The following is an 18,125-nucleotide window of genomic DNA, read 5'->3' on the forward strand; positions in this document are numbered from 1 at the left end:
TTTTGATCAGTTCATGAATAGGTGATTATTAGAGCGAACAATCATTTTTATGTATTTATTGTAATGCATTGCATACTCTGTTTTGTCACTTTTTTGTATTGTATTGTTTTCTTTATATATGCCTGTGTACTGCACTTGGTAACGGTCAGTTTGAAAAACTGTGCTATATAAGTAAATAAAAAACCTATTTACTTACCTACTTTAATAATAATAATAATAATAATAATAATAATAATAATAATAATAATAATAATAATAATAATAATAATAATAATAATAATAATATAATGCAAAGCCTGGAAAATGACTTTTAAAATACAAAATCTAGTTCTATGTGAAGACAATGAGTTACAAGTTCCTGGTTCTACATAGCGTTTAAGTAATACTAAAAATAGCACGTGAGTATGAACCTGTAACAGTGACACACCTGGATTAAATAGGAGGTGTTTAAGCTGTGAAAGGCACTTATTTGTAATGATTTTCATTAAGATTAAAGGCTCTTATGTGCCATTTTCAACACCAAGAGCCTTAAATTGAACAATTTAAGACCTCTGACCCTTGCACCAGTGCATATTTTGTGTGTGTGTGTGTCCAAAACACAATACAGTTAACTCCCACATTAGCTTGTGTACATGTGCAGTATTTGTGATAGCATAACACATCAATTCATATGAAAACAAAAATTGTCACTTCTTCGTCAAAACACAATGTTTCACCAAAACAGTAAATAAAAAATAGTAAAACTTGACAGACTTGATGCCTGCTCAAATAGATGTTTTTTCTTCTTTAAATAGTTAACGACATTAGCTGATTTCATTACCTTCGTAACCTAGTAATTGAAAGCACTTGACTTTATAGTCTCCCACTGAGGAAGAGCTTGGTGTGTGTGTGTCACTTTTTCAACCCTTTCAAAATATGTCCAGTGTGATGATGTCTATTCACATACCTTATCATATAAGCAAGAAAATAATTCTTTCCTCAATCAAAATGTCGCCAAAGCCCTCAGAAAGCTCTATTTGGTATGAAGTCATTGGGTTAAGTGACCGGATGTTGTGTCATTTCTACGTCACAGCTGACGGCCCAGCAGATTGCCATACAGCAGCAGCTGCTCCAGGTGCAGCAGCAACATCTCCTCAACCTGCAGAGACAAGGCCTGCTGTCTGTCCTGCCCACCAGCCCCGCTGCAGCGCCAGGTAGGCTGTGTTACACTCATTACTACATCCGTGTTTAAGGACGTGAACATTTAGGTCAAATCATGTCAAGTACAGTAGTTGGTATTCACTTGTGCTTGGCAGTCTTCTCAGTTTTTTAAACAAGCGAGTCTTGTATGCATTTGTTTTGACCTATGTATACCAATGAGGATAGGATTAATAACATAAACAGTATAATTCAGTACAGTTCAAAGGCACCACAAAGTTGAATCAACACCTTTTTCCCGATTGACTCTAGCCTTTGTGAAAATTAGATTTATTGCAGAAGTGTTGTACTACATTAATACCTAATAAACTAGCATCTGACTGTGTCCTTAGGATATGAGATGACTCATGCAAATGTAATGGCACCCCGGTGCATTATATAACACAAAAATGTATTTATAGTGTGTGTATACAATTTCAGGCAGTGAGAATGGTAGCATGCTGTCAACTGGTGGAGACTCCAGACAAACTTCCAGTCAACAATCCACTAACGGTCATCACACTCATCTGAAGAGGAAAGAAAGGTGCGTTACTTATGTGTAATGCTTATTTGATATATATTCTGTTTTTATTGTGCTTGAGATGTATCATTAATGGCTGACTTTACTACTTGTTGCAGTGGGTCACTGGATGAAATCACACAGAACAGCCATCTGCTGTATGGAAATGGCATGTGTAAATGGCCCGGCTGTGCGAGACTGTCTTTGGAGACTTCCAGGCATTTCTCAAGTGAGTGGTAAAACCTTGCCTATCTAATATACACAGTAAATGTAAATGCCATGTTGTTAATGTGAGCATAAACTAAAGTACTATTTTCTTTTTGTTCTACTATTATATATTTCCTATTTGTGTGGTGTAATCTGCTGTTTTGCTCTCTACCAAAACTATGTCTGTGCAACACATGCCTTCCCAAAAGCAAAGCCATAATTGAATTTGTTTGTCTGCAGACATTTGAACAATGAACATATACTGGATGACAAGAGTACGGCACAGTGTCGCGTGCAGATGCAAGTGGTTCAGCAGTTGGAGCTACAGGTATGCATTTGATTTATTTTCTACACTTTTTATATTTGTTTTTGTTTTTTTAAATCAAATGACAAAAAAAATACTTTTACAAATATCATTTAACCATTTCTTGTTTAGAGGGAGTTCTTTTTTCTAAACTATTGAAGAAGAACAGGAAGAGATTTATGTAAAACTCTTGACAGTGACGCATGTGAAATGATGTGGTGTTGTGTTTTCACACCAGGCCCTAGAATTAGAAGTGATGTTTTCAGATAATTACACTTTCCAAGATGCCAGAGAAAATGTTATTCCCAAGACATTTCATCATTTAACACACGCTGATTTCACCCAACTCTCACCTTCTATTACTGTCCCCTCGTGTCTCACAGCTGAAAAAGGATAAAGAACGACTGCAAGCCATGATGGCTCACCTCAAATCCGCTGAACCCAAAGCCGCAGTGCAGCCCGTAAGTACCTGCCACCACGTCTGTTTCCTTCAATTAAAATAAATATTGTTTTGCTTGTAGCTGCACTGATGTTTTCCTGACTTCACTCCTCTGTTTTTTTTTCCTCCAGTTGAATCTGGTGCCTAACATGTCCTTCTCCCAGGCTGCATTGCCCAAAGGCCCTCCTCTTATGAGCCTGTCTCAAAGTGCCACAGCTCCATCCACACCCATGACGCCGCTCTCTGAATCCCCGTCAGGCCTCACTCCCAATAGCATGTTCACTGGAACGCCTGTACGGAGGCGATATAGCCGCTCTGTCAGCCAAGGTAACGGTGAGAAAAAATACGTTTTATTACTTGTTCCAAGATACAACATGTTTCTGCTAAGGATAGGACACAGAGGCAGGGTTTATTTTCTTCTTCATAGTTTTTATACATTAACCATTCATTATTTACCGTAAATGTTACGACCCCGGCTCAAGGCAAGCAACATAGAGTAGTCAAACAACACTTAGACATGAAAACTAAGTTCATTGCAACAAAAGTTATCAAAGGAAACAAAATGGTGTCTGATAGCAATGCTGCTGGTCCTGGCTGAGAGTTTTTTTTTTTACCTAGCCAAATAAAGGATATTGATTGACAGTATATTATTTCTATTTTCCATAAATAGATTTTTTTCTTTGTCTCCCATTCATTCTGTATGTTTATTTATAAATAATCCATGCGTATCTTTTTCCCCAGATATAAATGATAATAAGGAGTTCTACTTGAGCACAGAAGTCAGACCTCCATTTACATACGCTTCGCTCATTAGACAGGTAACGTGTACTTCACATTTTTTTTCACAGCCACATAAATATTGAACTAAGTGTTGAAAATAGCTTCTCGCATGTCTCAATGGAAACGCTATTCTAAATCGAAATGAGGCGGATCCACATATATTTGATTGTTTCCAGTATCTCTTACATGGCTCTTGGTCTCTTCCAGGCGATATTTGAATCACCTCGCACTCAGCTGACGTTAAACGAAATCTACAACTGGTTCACAAGGAACTTTGCATATTTCAGGCGCAATGCAGCTACGTGGAAGGTATGTGCTCTATCACACATTAAAAGTCTTTCCATGTTAATATATGAAACAGGAAAAAGTCTGTAGAAACATTTAGTTGCATTTACATTGACTTAATGTAAACAGATAATATGCAAACTCCCTACTTCAGGTGTGTATACGTCCTAAATATATTCTTTTTTTTTCTTCAATCATCCAGAATGCCGTCAGACATAATCTCAGCCTCCATAAATGCTTTGTACGTTTGGAAAACGTTAAGGGAGCGGTGTGGACAGTAGATGAAATTGAGTTTCACAGAAGACGGCCCCAGAAGACTACTGGTAATAATGGGTAAGTTGGACATGAAGCCAGAACCCTGTGTGTTTTCACGTCTACCTAGAAGTCTGACTCATTTTGTGACCTTCTAGCTCCCACCTTATCAGCACACACAATATTTACTGTAAGCAATATTTCTTTTGAATGAGGTTCTACAGCGTCTACGTCTTAAATGTGCTGCAAACGGAATCGAATTTGGCAGGTTCACACAAGCCTTTTGCGAACGAAAGTAAAGTACCACATCTGTTGCACTTCGCTGTAGGAATTTCACCCAACCTTGATCCCTCTGAAAACCCCTGTCAGCATAAGAAACACCATGTGATTGTTACATTTCAGTGCTGCCATGCCTTGCCACGATGACTCATATTCTAAAATATTTATGGATTTGATGAAACACCTTGGTCACTGAGGAGCAGTGTGAATGTTGGCAGTTGCTCATTATGCCAGCAGTTTGAGGGGCATCCAAGGGTTCACTAAGCCCCGCCCACCACAGTTACTGTTGCTATGCCAGGCAAGTTAACCGTGCTAGTTAACCGTGCAGTTTCTAATGATAACAGTGGGAGATTAACCTCTTGAAGTCTTAGTGATTTTGGAACAAAGGTCCCCTTGTTTCAGACAGGGGTAGACAGAAGAAGATTTGGATATTCTTAACCGGCGGCTGACTATTTTGTCGGCTGAAATTAAAACTGTCCCTTGCAGATTTGACCAGCAGTAGCTAGCAAACTGATTGAGCTTATATTAGCTCAATTACATTCATTCTCCTGCTGACTTTTTAGTGTTTGCAGCCGACCTGTTGTAAATTGAGGACCTTGGGAAAAAAAGGCGCTTTAAAAATGCACTTCATTTGTGATACTATTTTGAAAAACTAAAAGTCTGCATCTTCACCAGTTGATGATCAATATAGAAGACATTGAAATAAAGAAAACAGCATTGTTGTGTAGTGTAGAGCTTAATAGTGTATGAGTATTATGAGTATGATAAGACATATAGACAACATATCCCTGTTTGGCAGCTTGGCTTACATGCTTTGACAAGCAAGACAAAGGTTATGCTTTTATTTTTTAAATGTTCAGTCTGTTCTGGTTACAAGATTTTATTTAGCTTTTATTTTAGTATGGGGACTAAACGAGGTGTATGGAAAAAGCTAACGCTATCTCGTAACATGTTTGGCTTGGGTTGCTCCAATGTAAGCCGGGCGTGGTAAGGTTTGCTGTTTATATTAAAGCGGCTAAACACGCTGTTCAATCCTTTCCTTTATACTTTTGTTCTCCTAGAGACTTAAAAACGACACCACCCACCACTCACCGTTCACATTAAGTCCGCTAAATATTGTTCCTGAAGTGCCAGCCCCAAAGTATGATACTTATCTCAGATCCTTTGGCCGTTGATACTTACATCTCTGTACTTACAGATCTGCGCTGAAGAACTCACAGAACCGCCAGAGCTTAGCTGGGTCTGCTCCTCAGGTAAGAAGCATCTGCTATGTCAAGCTTGATTTTTAAATAGCGTCTTATAAATGAGGAGGATGTATTTCCGTCGCAGTGTACATATAGAGGGCATGGTTTACTAAAGGTTTGAAAAAAATGTGTACAAACTTGATTACAATTGTTCTTAATTGATCACCCATCATCAAATGCCCATCAACCAAATGTGCAGTCTTTTAGAATTTTTAGCCCTCTTATTTGGGATTTTACCAAAACCAAGCCCAAAGTGTCATTTTGCACTCCTCTGGGCCAACTGTATATTACAGTAGACTGACTGAATTGTCACAGCGACACATCTGTATTATGTGTCGATTATAAATATATAACAGCTGAGGGTGTCGACTGTTTCAGGGTCTAGACGGCAACAACTCTTTCTACAACCCAGCGTCTATGGGCAGCATCCCATATCACTCCCTGCCCCACGTCCTCCAGGAGCAGATGAACGGAGCCCTGGCAAACGGGTCCGGATACCAAAGTGACAGCAGTGCAACACAGTCCCCTCCACAAGCTTTGTAAGTGTTGTTGGGCTCTAGAGATACGTTCCCCTTGACCTTTTTTGTTGGTGCGATCAAATGTAATGTGCAATCACAAGTCCTGATTACATGTTTGTTTGTTTGTTTGTTTCTCCTACACTTTCATCAAAACCAGCATCAAAGAGGAGCAGGAGGATGAGGAGATAGGTGACAATTATCACTACGAATCTCCGGAGAGCACAGACGAGCACGGCCACAGCCCAGAGATGAGTCTGGACGAATGCAACGCCAGCCTCCACTTTGACCGTGTGCCTTCTCTCTGACTGTGAAGTCCTCCACTGCCAGGCCGCCTCACTCACACTCACACTTTGTATTCAAAAAAAAAAAAAAACCTGACAGCTTCATCCACGTAACCAAACACTCTCCACTTAAAGGGGGGGGGCTGTTTTTCGTTCGTATTTACTTAATCTAGCTTTCTGTACAGTAGAGGGACATCACAAAAAACACATTTGTGAAACTGTCTGTTGATGATTTTTTTTTTTTTTTTTTTTTGATATATCTGTACGCAAGAGGACCATGATGAGCAGAGAAGCCAAAGGAAAGGGAACATAAGTAGTTAGCACTTCACAATGAAAAGTTATTTCCCCTGATCTATGGCTACTTTATGCTATACTGGGGTCACACTACCTGATTATATTTTAGTCAAAATATATAAATTTGTAGAGGAATTAAAAAAAAATATTGCTTTAAAGATGAATCTGTTCACTGCCAACATGATCGGATATATTTGTATGTAAGTTATAATCAACTGATGAAAAGAACATGTTGCTTCTTTATAACTGTCGGCCTTTTTCACCCCTTTCACGGACATCGCTGAAGTCGCTCGATTTTAGCTTATAGGAGTAGATCATATAGATTTACCATTATTGTAAACAAATGCATCTCTATAAATAATAAATTCCTCATGATAAATGTGTATAACGTCTATGTGTTTGATTTAGTTTGATGATCGGAGGTAAGCATGAGAGGTTAGTTGTTTGACCTGTTAACGGCAGCTCTTCTTTCAGTCAAACAATGACTTGCTAAAGCAATATAATGAAATAAAAGCAAATGGTCTAGGTGGCCAGCTTTACTCTATGGTATTGCGGTACGTCCATTTTACAGAGAGACACTGTAGACAGAAACATCAATTCAACGTCAATTTTGAGATTTTAGCCTATTTTGCTTCCAAAATGTACATGAAGGTGTTTATTTCACTAAACTGTGTCTGTTTGCGTCTGTACATCTCTCTTATACAACTATCTTTAACAGCCATTATTTCTTTTTTAAATCTCAGTGGTCTATATCGAAACATTTTAGTAGTACATTTGAGTATGTATTCAAACATTTCTGAAAAAACTGTAATACAACATTTAAAAAAATTAAGTAATCAACTGCCTTAGTAATCTTACAGCAGATGTGGTATACCTACACCAACTACAATCCAGTGTGATGTTTGATGCAATACATTGTGCTAAGATCATTTTATGCAAGTTTTGTCTTATCATTGCTTGCTACATCTAGGTGTTTGATCTGTGGCCTTGCTTTACTTCCTACTGATATATTGCCATAATTGAATGAACCCTCTGTGCATTATGCCATCACACACTTGGAGTCAGGCTTCCTGAGTAGCTAGTATTGATCCATGTGGAGGGTGCTCACAGTGTGGGTGTGTGCATGATGCCAGGAGGCGCCCCAGGCTTCAAGCTCAGAGGGGTTCACAGCCACAGATGCTACGGATCACACATTCAATCAGCACAGACAGGTAATCCTACAAGTAAATTATTTGGCAGAAATCATTCAAAAGGAATCCTTGTTTTGCTCATTTTCAACCTCGGTATACTGATACTTTGGGGGGAAGCATTTCTTGCATGATTCTTTTTTACAAAAACAGGAATTTACAATAATGAGTTATTGCTGTCAATGTCTTTAGTGAAGTTCAGTTCAATTATAATACTATTATTCAAGTAGTGCTTTTCATGTGTGTCCCACACCATGTGTATTATCTCTCTGCATTAGATGACAACTCCTACTAAGCTTCCTGGAAATGATGAGGATTGTATTGAGCCTGAGAACCTTGGGGACCTTTTGTCTGATGGTAGGTGGTGGTTGTTGTTGTTGTTGTTGTTTACTCAATGTCTGATTTAGCTAATTGCAGCTTGGATGAAGTTATTGTAAAACGCAATTTAAATGAAGTGAGGGAGTGGAAAGGGAGGCGTGTTTGATAGATGTGGGGGAGTATATTTTCACACAGTACAGAATATGTTTGTCTGATTCAATACAGGAAACTAGATCAAAATAAAAAGCTTGCAAATCAATAATACCCTCATCATTGACATTGTATTGAGCAAGCCTCCTCCAGTGTACACTGGAAGTCTCACCTCCTTGACATGCTGCATGTTAATGGCTAGATCTGAATTATTTAAACTGCCTCATGGAGGATCGCAGTAACTAGCAAGGCTGGGTGCTGAACCCACACTGTATTTTTTTTCTTCCTTTTCAACATCAGTAACTGTTTCCCCTCCAAACTATTCCCTCTATTGTTTTTATCAACCTTTCAAAGGAAGCGTTTCAAAGCCAGTAACGGCCTCTCCATCAAGAAAGAAGATGCTGGCCAGTGGGGGACGCAGACTGAGCACAATCCTGGAGCAAGAACCAGACAAGGTGGTGGACACCCAAGTACCAAATCCCTGCTCCAGTGAATGGGGTGGATCCAGCTTCTCCATGTGTTCTGACAAGTTAAAGAACAGCAGCAGTCCTTTCTCCTCTGATTATTCATACCAGCCGGACACTGGAGGTGTTGTTTATTTTTATTTTTTTTACCTAGTCAAGTTATTGAACATGTTAAAATAATACAAACACAAAGTAAAACTTATTTAGCAATACAAACAACAAGAAAACTATTCTCAGCAATTAATAAGCAACTGAAATAATTTCATTCATGTCCAAAAGGGGTAGAAAGAAGTAAAAAATATTCTGGTCATTCCCCCCTCTTATATTTTATACATTATTCGTAGGTAGGCCTGCAGACTGTAGCCTAGTGGATTTCTGCTCAGAAATCAGATGACATCAACTTCACCCTAAGCATTTTCGCTCATCTTTCTTCTCTTGGTCTTCTTCTGTTCTCTCGGTCACTATCTATAGATGACTGTGCAGGACTTCTGCTCGCCTGTCTGCACTGTCGTTTCCACGAGTTAATGGTGGTGTTGCTACCGGCGACATGCGAGAGGGCCGTGAGCCGCTGCTTCCCCTCGTACAGATACATTGCGGCGTCCGCTGCCGAGAGAGACCAACAGGGGAAGGATTGCTGCAATTGCAATCTGGAACTGGACTGTACCTGCTGTGGCTCCTGTCAGGACGTGGGAGAACTTATGGAGCTGGCCATGGAGATGTCAGAGATGTGCTATCACTGAGAACCCCGCACCGGGGTGAGATTGGTTTTATATTCGACATTTCACAGGCTTGATCAACTCACCAAAATCAGCGAGTCTCGCGAAAGATCAAAGAAACCGCGCCGAATATACTTTTTATTGCCATACGGTAGCGGACTGCTTAGGGACCGTCGCAAAAGTGCAACGTCTTTTCTTTCTATTCTTAATAACTCACTGGAAATTCATCCTATCAACAACAAACCACTTCTGTTGTGTTTATGAACTCATTTTGTAGTTCCCACAACCCTTTGTTTTAAAGAAATACCTTTGATTTTCTTTTAAAGAGAAAAGTATATTGCATCCATATTTAAGGCTCTTGTTACTGGTTTTTATAGTTATCAACACCAAACCAACTCTGATGTGTTCATGAACTCACTGTGGAGTTCCCACAGCCCTTTATTTTCAAGAAAAAACTTTTCAATTTTTTTATGGCCTCATAATGAGATCATTGTTGCATGCTCCTCGTTTTACCACCAGAGGGCAGCACTTAAAATACAGAGGTGTACAATAGAATACTCATGCACTTACCATACAGAAATAATCTAAAAGAAAAACTGTGCTTAGTGTATAAATATTCTGATCGATGTCAGTTATTGAAATTATGTAAAAAAAAATATTATCTTTTTTCTGACTGGTAGGTTAATATTATATTGTATTTTTCATGAATTTGAGTTTTAACCTGTAAATATTTTCTTCTTTTTTTATGACCTGTTGAGATTCCCTTATAAGCCCCTACGGGTTTCTGAACTTCCACTCCTTTCTCTTAATTTTATTGAGTTTTATGATGTATTGTTGTATATTTTAATGAATGTGTGCAAATAAAATTAAGTCAATTAACACACAATAAGTGGTTTGGTGCTGAAATGTTGAAATACAAGTGAGTTATTAAAAAATAAACACCTTAAGTAAGAATCAAATTTACAAACTGATTACTTATTCCGTTTAAAACTCTTGTAAAGGTTTTTCTGAAAACCAAACGGGTGTGGAAACTGAGCAATTGAGCTATTAAAAAATAAAAGCCTTACATATGAATGCAAAATATGCACTGACTACTGATGCCTCACATTTTTTTAAAGGTTTTTCTTGAAAATAAAGGGCTGTGGAACCTACACAATGATTTTTTTTAACCTTTATTTATACAGGTAAATCCCATTGAGACCGGAGACTCTTTTACAAGGGAGACCTGTCCCCGTTTACACTTTACCAATTGCACACACATTCATACACCGATAGCAGGTTAAATATCGACATTTAATAAACACATCAGAAGTGGTTTGGTGTTGATATATATAAAAACAAGGGAGCTATTAAACAATAAAAGCCTTAAATATGAACCCAATATGCGCACTGACTACTTTTGCCTTTAAAAAAAATGGAAAAGGTTTTTCTTAAAAATAAGGGGTTGTGGGAACTTCACAGTGAGTTCATGAACACATCAGAGTTGGTTTGGTGTTGATAACTATAAAAACCAGTGAGCTATTGAAAAAAGAGCCTTAAATATGGATGCAATATGCACACTGTATACTTTTCCCTTTAAAAAAAAAATTCAAAGGTTTTTCTTTAAAACAAAGGGTTGTGGGAACTACAAAATGAGTTCATAAACACAACAGAAGTGGTTTGGTGTTGATAGGATGAATTTCCAGTGAGTTATTAAGAATAGAGAAAAAAAGACGTTGCACTTTTGCGACGGTCCCTAAGCAGTCCGCTACCGTATGGCACTAAAAAGTATATTCGGCGCGGTTTCTTTGATCTTTCGCGAGACTCGCTGATTTTGGTGAGTTGATCAAGCCTGTGAAATGTCAGTCTTAGTCTTCTGTACATAATAATACCATTCTGGAGGAAATTGGTGTGGTTTTCGTGACGTTATTACAGTTACAACCCCGGAAAATAGACGAATGTCGAATATACAACCAATTTCACTGCGCCGAACCCCGCTGGGTTGGGCCTTTCACGTCTGACCTGGAAACACAATGAGTTTCAAACAATATGACAAACTTAAAATCTTAAAAAAAATTGAATGCTATGGGATGTGCATTAAAGCTATAGTGGGTAACTTTTTCAAATAAATTATTGTTGTTTATGTTTAAAGCCATGATTGCCAAATGAGTTGACACCAAGTTGATTTGTAAAGAATGGAAATAGATTGATATCTTCCTCTAAATAAGGATTCCCTTTGTAATTCCTTGTAATAAATTATTCTGTATGTTTTATTTTTTTTATCAGTGGGTTTTGCATTACAATTGATTGTAGGCTACTTACTTAAGATATTATAGAAACCAAATAGCTGAACTACAGTATGTTATGCGCAGGGTGTCATGTTTCTTTATGTGGTGGTTGTCAGCATCAACAACATGTCCCTCATCATAGCTGCAGACAGCTAACAAGTAGCACGACATCATACATAACCGCCTAACCCATGCTGGCCCCTTTATTATATGGCTGGCCCCCATTCACGCCCTTGTGCACAACTTTCTCAAGTTCCTTCTGAATCCCTCTGCTCAGGATTGGATGCGCAGGTATCATAAAAGACAATGTGTTTTTCCTTTACGAGCTTAGTAAATACATGCAAAATGCGATTTATTTTTTATTTATAGTTTTTTATGACTATTTTTTTCAACCAAAAGGCCCAATACTTAATAAGCAGCATATGATGCAGTTCTCTTTGTGAATTTATTTGTTAACAGATTTAATTCCTTCTGTGGTCACCCATAAGTGGAGGCTGGGTTATGACAATATATGAATGACAATGTAAAACGAAGTTGTAATAATATAAAATATTACTCATATAGGTTATAATTGTTGTCAAATACATTATAACCATTTTAAACAGTCATAGGCTATATCTACTTTAAACTGTGTTATAAACCATGTAGTTAATATGTGTATACTGCTTATGAATGCTAAATAGGGGGCGTTAAAGTAAATCAAAATGTATTTCATAAAAACCAGGAATTTCATGTAAGTAGTTTTACATTGCCTCCAAAGTCATTTGAAATGAGATGTTTAAGGAAGAAAAACACATGCTCAACAGACATTGAAATAAAACTTTTAATATTTCTCACATGATAGTATTTCCACATTGAGTACCAATTGAGTTTACTAATCTGAAACCAGTGCGTACAGTAACTATTGCTACATTCATCTCATATAAAGTGTAACAATAAGAACAGTACATCAGCAGAGGCCGCGGCCTGTGTGAACCACAGGAATAAGGAGGAGCAGAAAAGACCGTTCTTCATTAGTGGTTTGCCCAGAATGTGCCAGAAGAATTATCACCTGGAAGATTCATTATGAGAATTCAGTCTAGTAGTGATTGCTTTAAATAAGTTGCAACCACCATAATATGTGATGCTGTTGTTCCTTCTAACCAGTCACATTTTGGGGTTTAGATGATTTATCTACATAAAAAAAAAACAGCTTATCTGGGTTCAGTCAAAGGGCAATGTTATTGGCCTGTGTATAATGCACTATCAGGGCTCGGTAGTGGGACCCTTAGGGCCGTTCTGCAGTCCACTGAAGTTGTTATTCACCTAATACATAATAATCTCAACCTAAGATCCACCCACTAACTTGTCCCAGGCTTTCTACAACATCTCATAGTCTTTCAAGGACAGACGATCAATACTACTTCACTGTCACAAGATGACAGCTGAGCTATCTCCGTCTGCTGATGACGACTGTGAGAGGAGATGGAAAGCTCTGGAAAAAGCTATGTGGATCCTGATCTTGACTTTTTTGGTTTTCTGGCTGGACTGGCATCATGTTTCAAAGTACTGCTTGGAGGATAGACACCACCGACAGAGGTGCATATGCATTAAGCTGTTAAAAAATGCTACGTATATGTTGTCGTAGAAAACTTTTGTACATCTCATTTTGGCAAGACATTTTGGCAGTTATCACTTTGAACTACATACACACTAGCCTCGAAAGGATACCGTAAATTCTGTACAATTTTGGAAACACAAGCCTTTATAGAGATAAAACAAAATGCACGTGTTCAATATTAAATAAATAAATAAGACATAAGAATAAACAAGTGAAATATAACAAGCCGTTCTAGCAGCTTTGTGTTGCTGTATGTACACATAATAACCATTATTTCATCAAATTATTTAAGAATTCCTTGGTTTATTTACATATTTTACTCTTTTATCTTTAATAATTATTTGTTAAATAATGCCTTATTTATTAATTTCATACTGAACACTTTGGGGTTCCACAATAATAAAAAAACGTTAACCCCCTGAAAGGCATAACATATTATCTTTGCTGACAAAAGGCCCATTCCTACTGCTTTTCTAATGCACCTTGACATGCTTCAGTGAATCCATAAAGCACCAAACACCAGTATAAACATCAACAAAATGTTGCATCATTGTCTACAACTCGTCTTACATCAACAGGCTAACAGGGAACAACAGTAAGGCACTTAAATCAATCAAAAAGTAAATTACTCTGATACTGTTTGAGACTAATTCATCAGGAGATCACATTGTCAAGACATGATGCTGCTCTGCGGACCCAACTGCAACCATTGCATAGTTTAACAGAATGGAGGCTGTGCTGTAACAGGGCTGTCAACGTACGGCAGCTAGTTATTAACAAAGGCATACTTATGCAAAGTGCTAAAACTGCTAGAAAACAAACTGCCGAAAATATACATCAACCGTACTCCATGAAGAATCTACGATCTCATACTATATTGTGTATGCATTTGAAAAGCCTAATACAATAGTTTATGCTTCGATAAAATAAAATAGAAAAAGGCGAACAATCCACGTTTCATTTTACAGAGGTCATTCCAGTGTTTTGACAGTGTCATGCATTTCGTACAAAATCCCAAAGCAGTCTCCTTATACTCCTTGGCAATATAAATGTTCACATAGTGGAAAAAAAAGAAAAACATACTGAATGTGAAATGTCACCATAGTGGTGTAAAAAAAAATCTCAATAATTTAGGAAATGGATGGACACATAAACATTGAGCACTAGAAGCATCACACATCTGAAATGTTACACATTTGCGCTTGCTGAAATAGTAGCAATTCTGTTAGTCTGATCACCACAGAAAATAATACAATTAAAACTATAATGATTCGTCTTTCTCGCATTAATTAAAGATTTATAGAATTATTTGAAAATCAGATCCATCAAACGTCAGATGTGTGTGTGTCAGGGCTCCAATGGCTTTCTTAATTTTGATTTGAGCAACAAGTTTACTATTTAAGAATTCAATCCTTTATTTAATGATGTAAGTATTTCAGTGGCTTGTGCAGGGAGGAATGTACATTGGTTATATGTCCGGTACACAGCTCCTGGATGGAGAAAGGATGCATCTGTGGATCAATGTGTTGCTTCTTGCTCGTTATTACACTGAGTAAAAGACTAAAATTAGCCATTATCAACGTTGATTTTGTTAAATAATTTTTATCTTGAACGAGATATTTTTGCTTCGTTTTTTACATGTGCTTTTACTTATTATCTCATGCTTTTAAAAAAAGAGGCCTCTTCAAATGCCTTGTTAAAAATTATTTTTTTGAGGGGAATGTGTACATGAAGGCATTTTTTTTTACAAAGATACATAAATAAGATCAAATCTACAAATGATTAATATTTGTAAAGGAAGAAATTTCAACTGGAACTCAGCTAACAGTCAAAACATGTGCATAGCAGTACGACATCAATGTGTACACATCTGCATAAGGCATCGACACATTCAAGTTCAATCTAAGACACAAGGAGTGTAAAGCACTATAGTAATAAATAGATTTCTTCTTCTTCTAGTATTGCTAGTGATTTAAAAAGCAGTCTTCATCTCACCATTAAATATCTACATATCTGACTGTGATTTATAACTTCCCCTAAATTCTTTGGAATCAATCAAAATAAACATAATCTAGCCTCTATCCAAAGACAAATGTATATATATATAAAAAAAATAAAAAAATCTACTTTTTTGTAACTCATTGTCATGAAAGTATTGATTAGAGCAAATATACTTCAGAATCAGTCCTTGAAACCAAGGTTGGGGGCTTGAAAAGACAAATATATTATAAAAAAAAGATGGAAAAGATTGAATACATGTAAACAAGGCAGGGGGGTAGACAAAAACAAAGACAACAAACATATGACTCAAGAAAGAAAAACAAGGCTCTCTCCATGCGCAGGAGTGTGCTATAGCTACACCTGCAGTAGGATGGTTGGTATGGTTTTTCTTGGGGGGAGATGCAGGGGAGGGGCGTTGTCTTCCAGTAGGATGTGCTAACAGCACTGCTCGTTCTCATCCATGCTCACGCTGCTCTTACGACTGCTGTCCTTTGAGGTGCCCGGGGAGACAGACGAGAGCAAAGGGTCCACCCCTCTCACCGGTGATAAGGTGTCTTCCATGAGGATGTCGTTGAGTTTGGAGCCCGGCTTGCTGCTGTGCACTCCGTAGTGGCCCTCGGAGTAGTTTGAGTGAGCGTCGTTTAGCTCCAGGGCGCCGGCCGGTTCCGGGGTGCAGGCCGGGTGGTGGTGTTGTTGTTGTTGTTGTTGGTGATGGGTGTGCAGCGTGTACAGGTCCTGGTGGCAGTCCTCCAGAGCCGTCTCCTGCTTTATGTTCCGGGGGTTCCCCAGGTCGGCGGAGCACAGTGTTGAAGAGCCGATGGACAGACCGTGAGCGCGTGCTTGCATCTCTAACTCCTGCAAAACACACACACAAAAAGACAGACACAGAGGTTAATCAGTGAAGGGTTTCATTCTCTGCCAACATGTCTTTCACAATTACAATCTTGTATTCCTGTGTTGGGGTGACTCGAGCCTCAGATCACTGTACTGTTTCAACTTGCTCAATGGGTGGCCAAGGAAAAAAGAGCTTCCCCCAAGGGTATGGTTATTGGTAGGTGGTAGGTGCAGGTGACTTTCTGTTTGGAGCCATTTGCCTCGGCTTATCCCACATGTAAAAATGTTTGAAATTGTCCCCTCCCTCTGCTCCAAATTATTACCGTAAAGCTAACGCACAACCTGATCAATCAATCAACCAATCAATCAGGTGAGTTGAAAACAAACAGATCATGACACCTCCTGTCTTGTGATCAATTAGTTACAAGATGACGGTCTGAACGGCAGCATCCCTCCTTCATTATGTGGCTTTTGCTGTATAAATAAGCGTTGGTGCTTGTTTTTCCTGGACTTTGATATGGTCATAAAAGTAAAGTCATGTCTCACTGACAGTCCCTATTCTTTGCACATCACACACTGTAACTTTCCTTTTTATTGTATTTTTCTTATTAGTTTACTACAATAAAGTAACCATGCAAAATGCATTGTTGTGATGACAGTTTGTTTACCTGTATCCTCAGCATCAGGTGTCGATTTGCGTGCTCGAGCTTCTTCTGGCGAGTCTCCAGCTCCTTGGCCCGCTGCTGTTCTCGCTGGAGCCTTTTAATGTAGTCCACTGAAGCCTTCAGGATGGTGCCTTTGTTCCAGCGCATGTCACTGAAATTCACAGAGGGGCCATTATTTATACAGTCTCACAGATGGTGTAGTTTTGATGCCAATGGGCAGTCAGCAATTTGTACTTTGAAAAAAATGTATGTAAGGGAGGTCACTGAGATCACGAGCAGTCATAAGGATGACGCTGAGCTCCCTAAAGAGTATAAGGTTGCAGTTGCAGTTTTGCAGGCGTATAATACATCTTCACAAAATACAATGGGGATAGCTAATAGTTATAAACCGTATAGTCCTAATGTCTCCACAAATATGCCGAGTGGTGTTTTAGATTTGTAAATTGGCAGAAGCCTTATGGACAGGCGATGCAGATATTTTCTTTTAAAATGATTGTGTACAAAAGGCAAATATTACACCAAAGATCCGCGACGCAAAGGCTTGAAAACTGCAACTGCTCGCAACAAGCCGGGCTGCAACATTCTAAAATGTGTCAATTTACATCCCTGCAACTTACTCTGCAACGGTTTCGTCTCGTCGCGAATCGTTGGTGTAGGCTTGCCTTAAGAGATGGGGAATAAAATCCACAGAAACTCAGCTGTAGCTAACATGAGGATTCAACGTCAGTCACACAGATCAAGTTGGAAGCTTTAAATGTTACAGTCATTTTTGTACAAACCTCCCCCAAAAGTGATCCCTTGATTAGCTGGAGAGGAGGGATACTGACAAAAATAAGGAATGTTGTCCTCAAAATGAGCCAACTTTTTGATTGACTTGAAGACTTGATTATACTTACACTGACTGCTGCATTTTTGCAAAGAACATTAAAATAATGACAGCGACCAGTTACTCTGGTAACATGTACACACAGTTAGGAGGACGTGAGTACTGACTTTAAATTATAATTATTTTTTTAACACACCTTCAAATCTCCATTTGGTTGTCTCTAAACTAAAATATTAACTTTCCCTCAATGGAGTATCTCCTCTACCCTGGCCACTAACTTTAGCACAACCAGAGGGGGAATTATACATCTGTATATATGTGTCCATTTTCGATAATATTTTTTTAAATATTCCTTTTTTCCATAAATAAAGAAACAATAAATGTTGAGAGTGAATAAAACAATTAACTTACGGGTCGTTGGATTTTGGAATTAAAGTTCCCAGTTCTTTGATCCGATCATTGATGTTAAACCGTCGTCTTCTCTCGACTAAAGAAAACAAAAACAGAAGTGAAAAAAA

The 18,125-nt window shown here is 38.2% G+C and overlaps 2 protein-coding genes across 2 annotated transcripts in view; one reads left to right on the forward strand and one right to left on the reverse strand.

The window, feature by feature from the left end:
* The window catches only part of LOC307252898 (forkhead box protein P1-B-like), a 15,330-nt gene extending 8,391 nt beyond the window's left edge, over window positions 1-6,939 (forward strand). Inside the window, 13 exon segments of the mRNA XM_080030722.1 lie at window positions 1,073-1,193; window positions 1,618-1,720; window positions 1,816-1,885; window positions 1,888-1,925; window positions 2,144-2,231; window positions 2,591-2,668; window positions 2,778-2,973; window positions 3,388-3,464; window positions 3,634-3,735; window positions 3,914-4,044; window positions 5,441-5,495; window positions 5,865-6,025; window positions 6,162-6,939. Coding sequence (XP_079886848.1) covers window positions 1,073-1,193; window positions 1,618-1,720; window positions 1,816-1,885; window positions 1,888-1,925; window positions 2,144-2,231; window positions 2,591-2,668; window positions 2,778-2,973; window positions 3,388-3,464; window positions 3,634-3,735; window positions 3,914-4,044; window positions 5,441-5,495; window positions 5,865-6,025; window positions 6,162-6,309 — 1,368 coding nt within the window. The 3' untranslated portion in view covers window positions 6,310-6,939.
* A 5,603-nt stretch (window positions 6,940-12,542) lies between these two features.
* LOC307253113 (microphthalmia-associated transcription factor-like) overlaps window positions 12,543-18,125 on the reverse strand; it is a 28,249-nt gene continuing 22,666 nt past the window's right edge. The window contains 3 exon segments of the mRNA XM_080030990.1: window positions 12,543-16,137; window positions 16,785-16,932; window positions 18,019-18,094. Coding sequence (XP_079887116.1) covers window positions 15,718-16,137; window positions 16,785-16,932; window positions 18,019-18,094 — 644 coding nt within the window. The 3' untranslated portion in view covers window positions 12,543-15,717.

Source organism: Ammodytes marinus, assembly GCF_949987685.1.
Source record: "Ammodytes marinus genome assembly, chromosome: 7".
Lineage (NCBI taxonomy): Eukaryota > Metazoa > Chordata > Actinopteri > Uranoscopiformes > Ammodytidae > Ammodytes > Ammodytes marinus.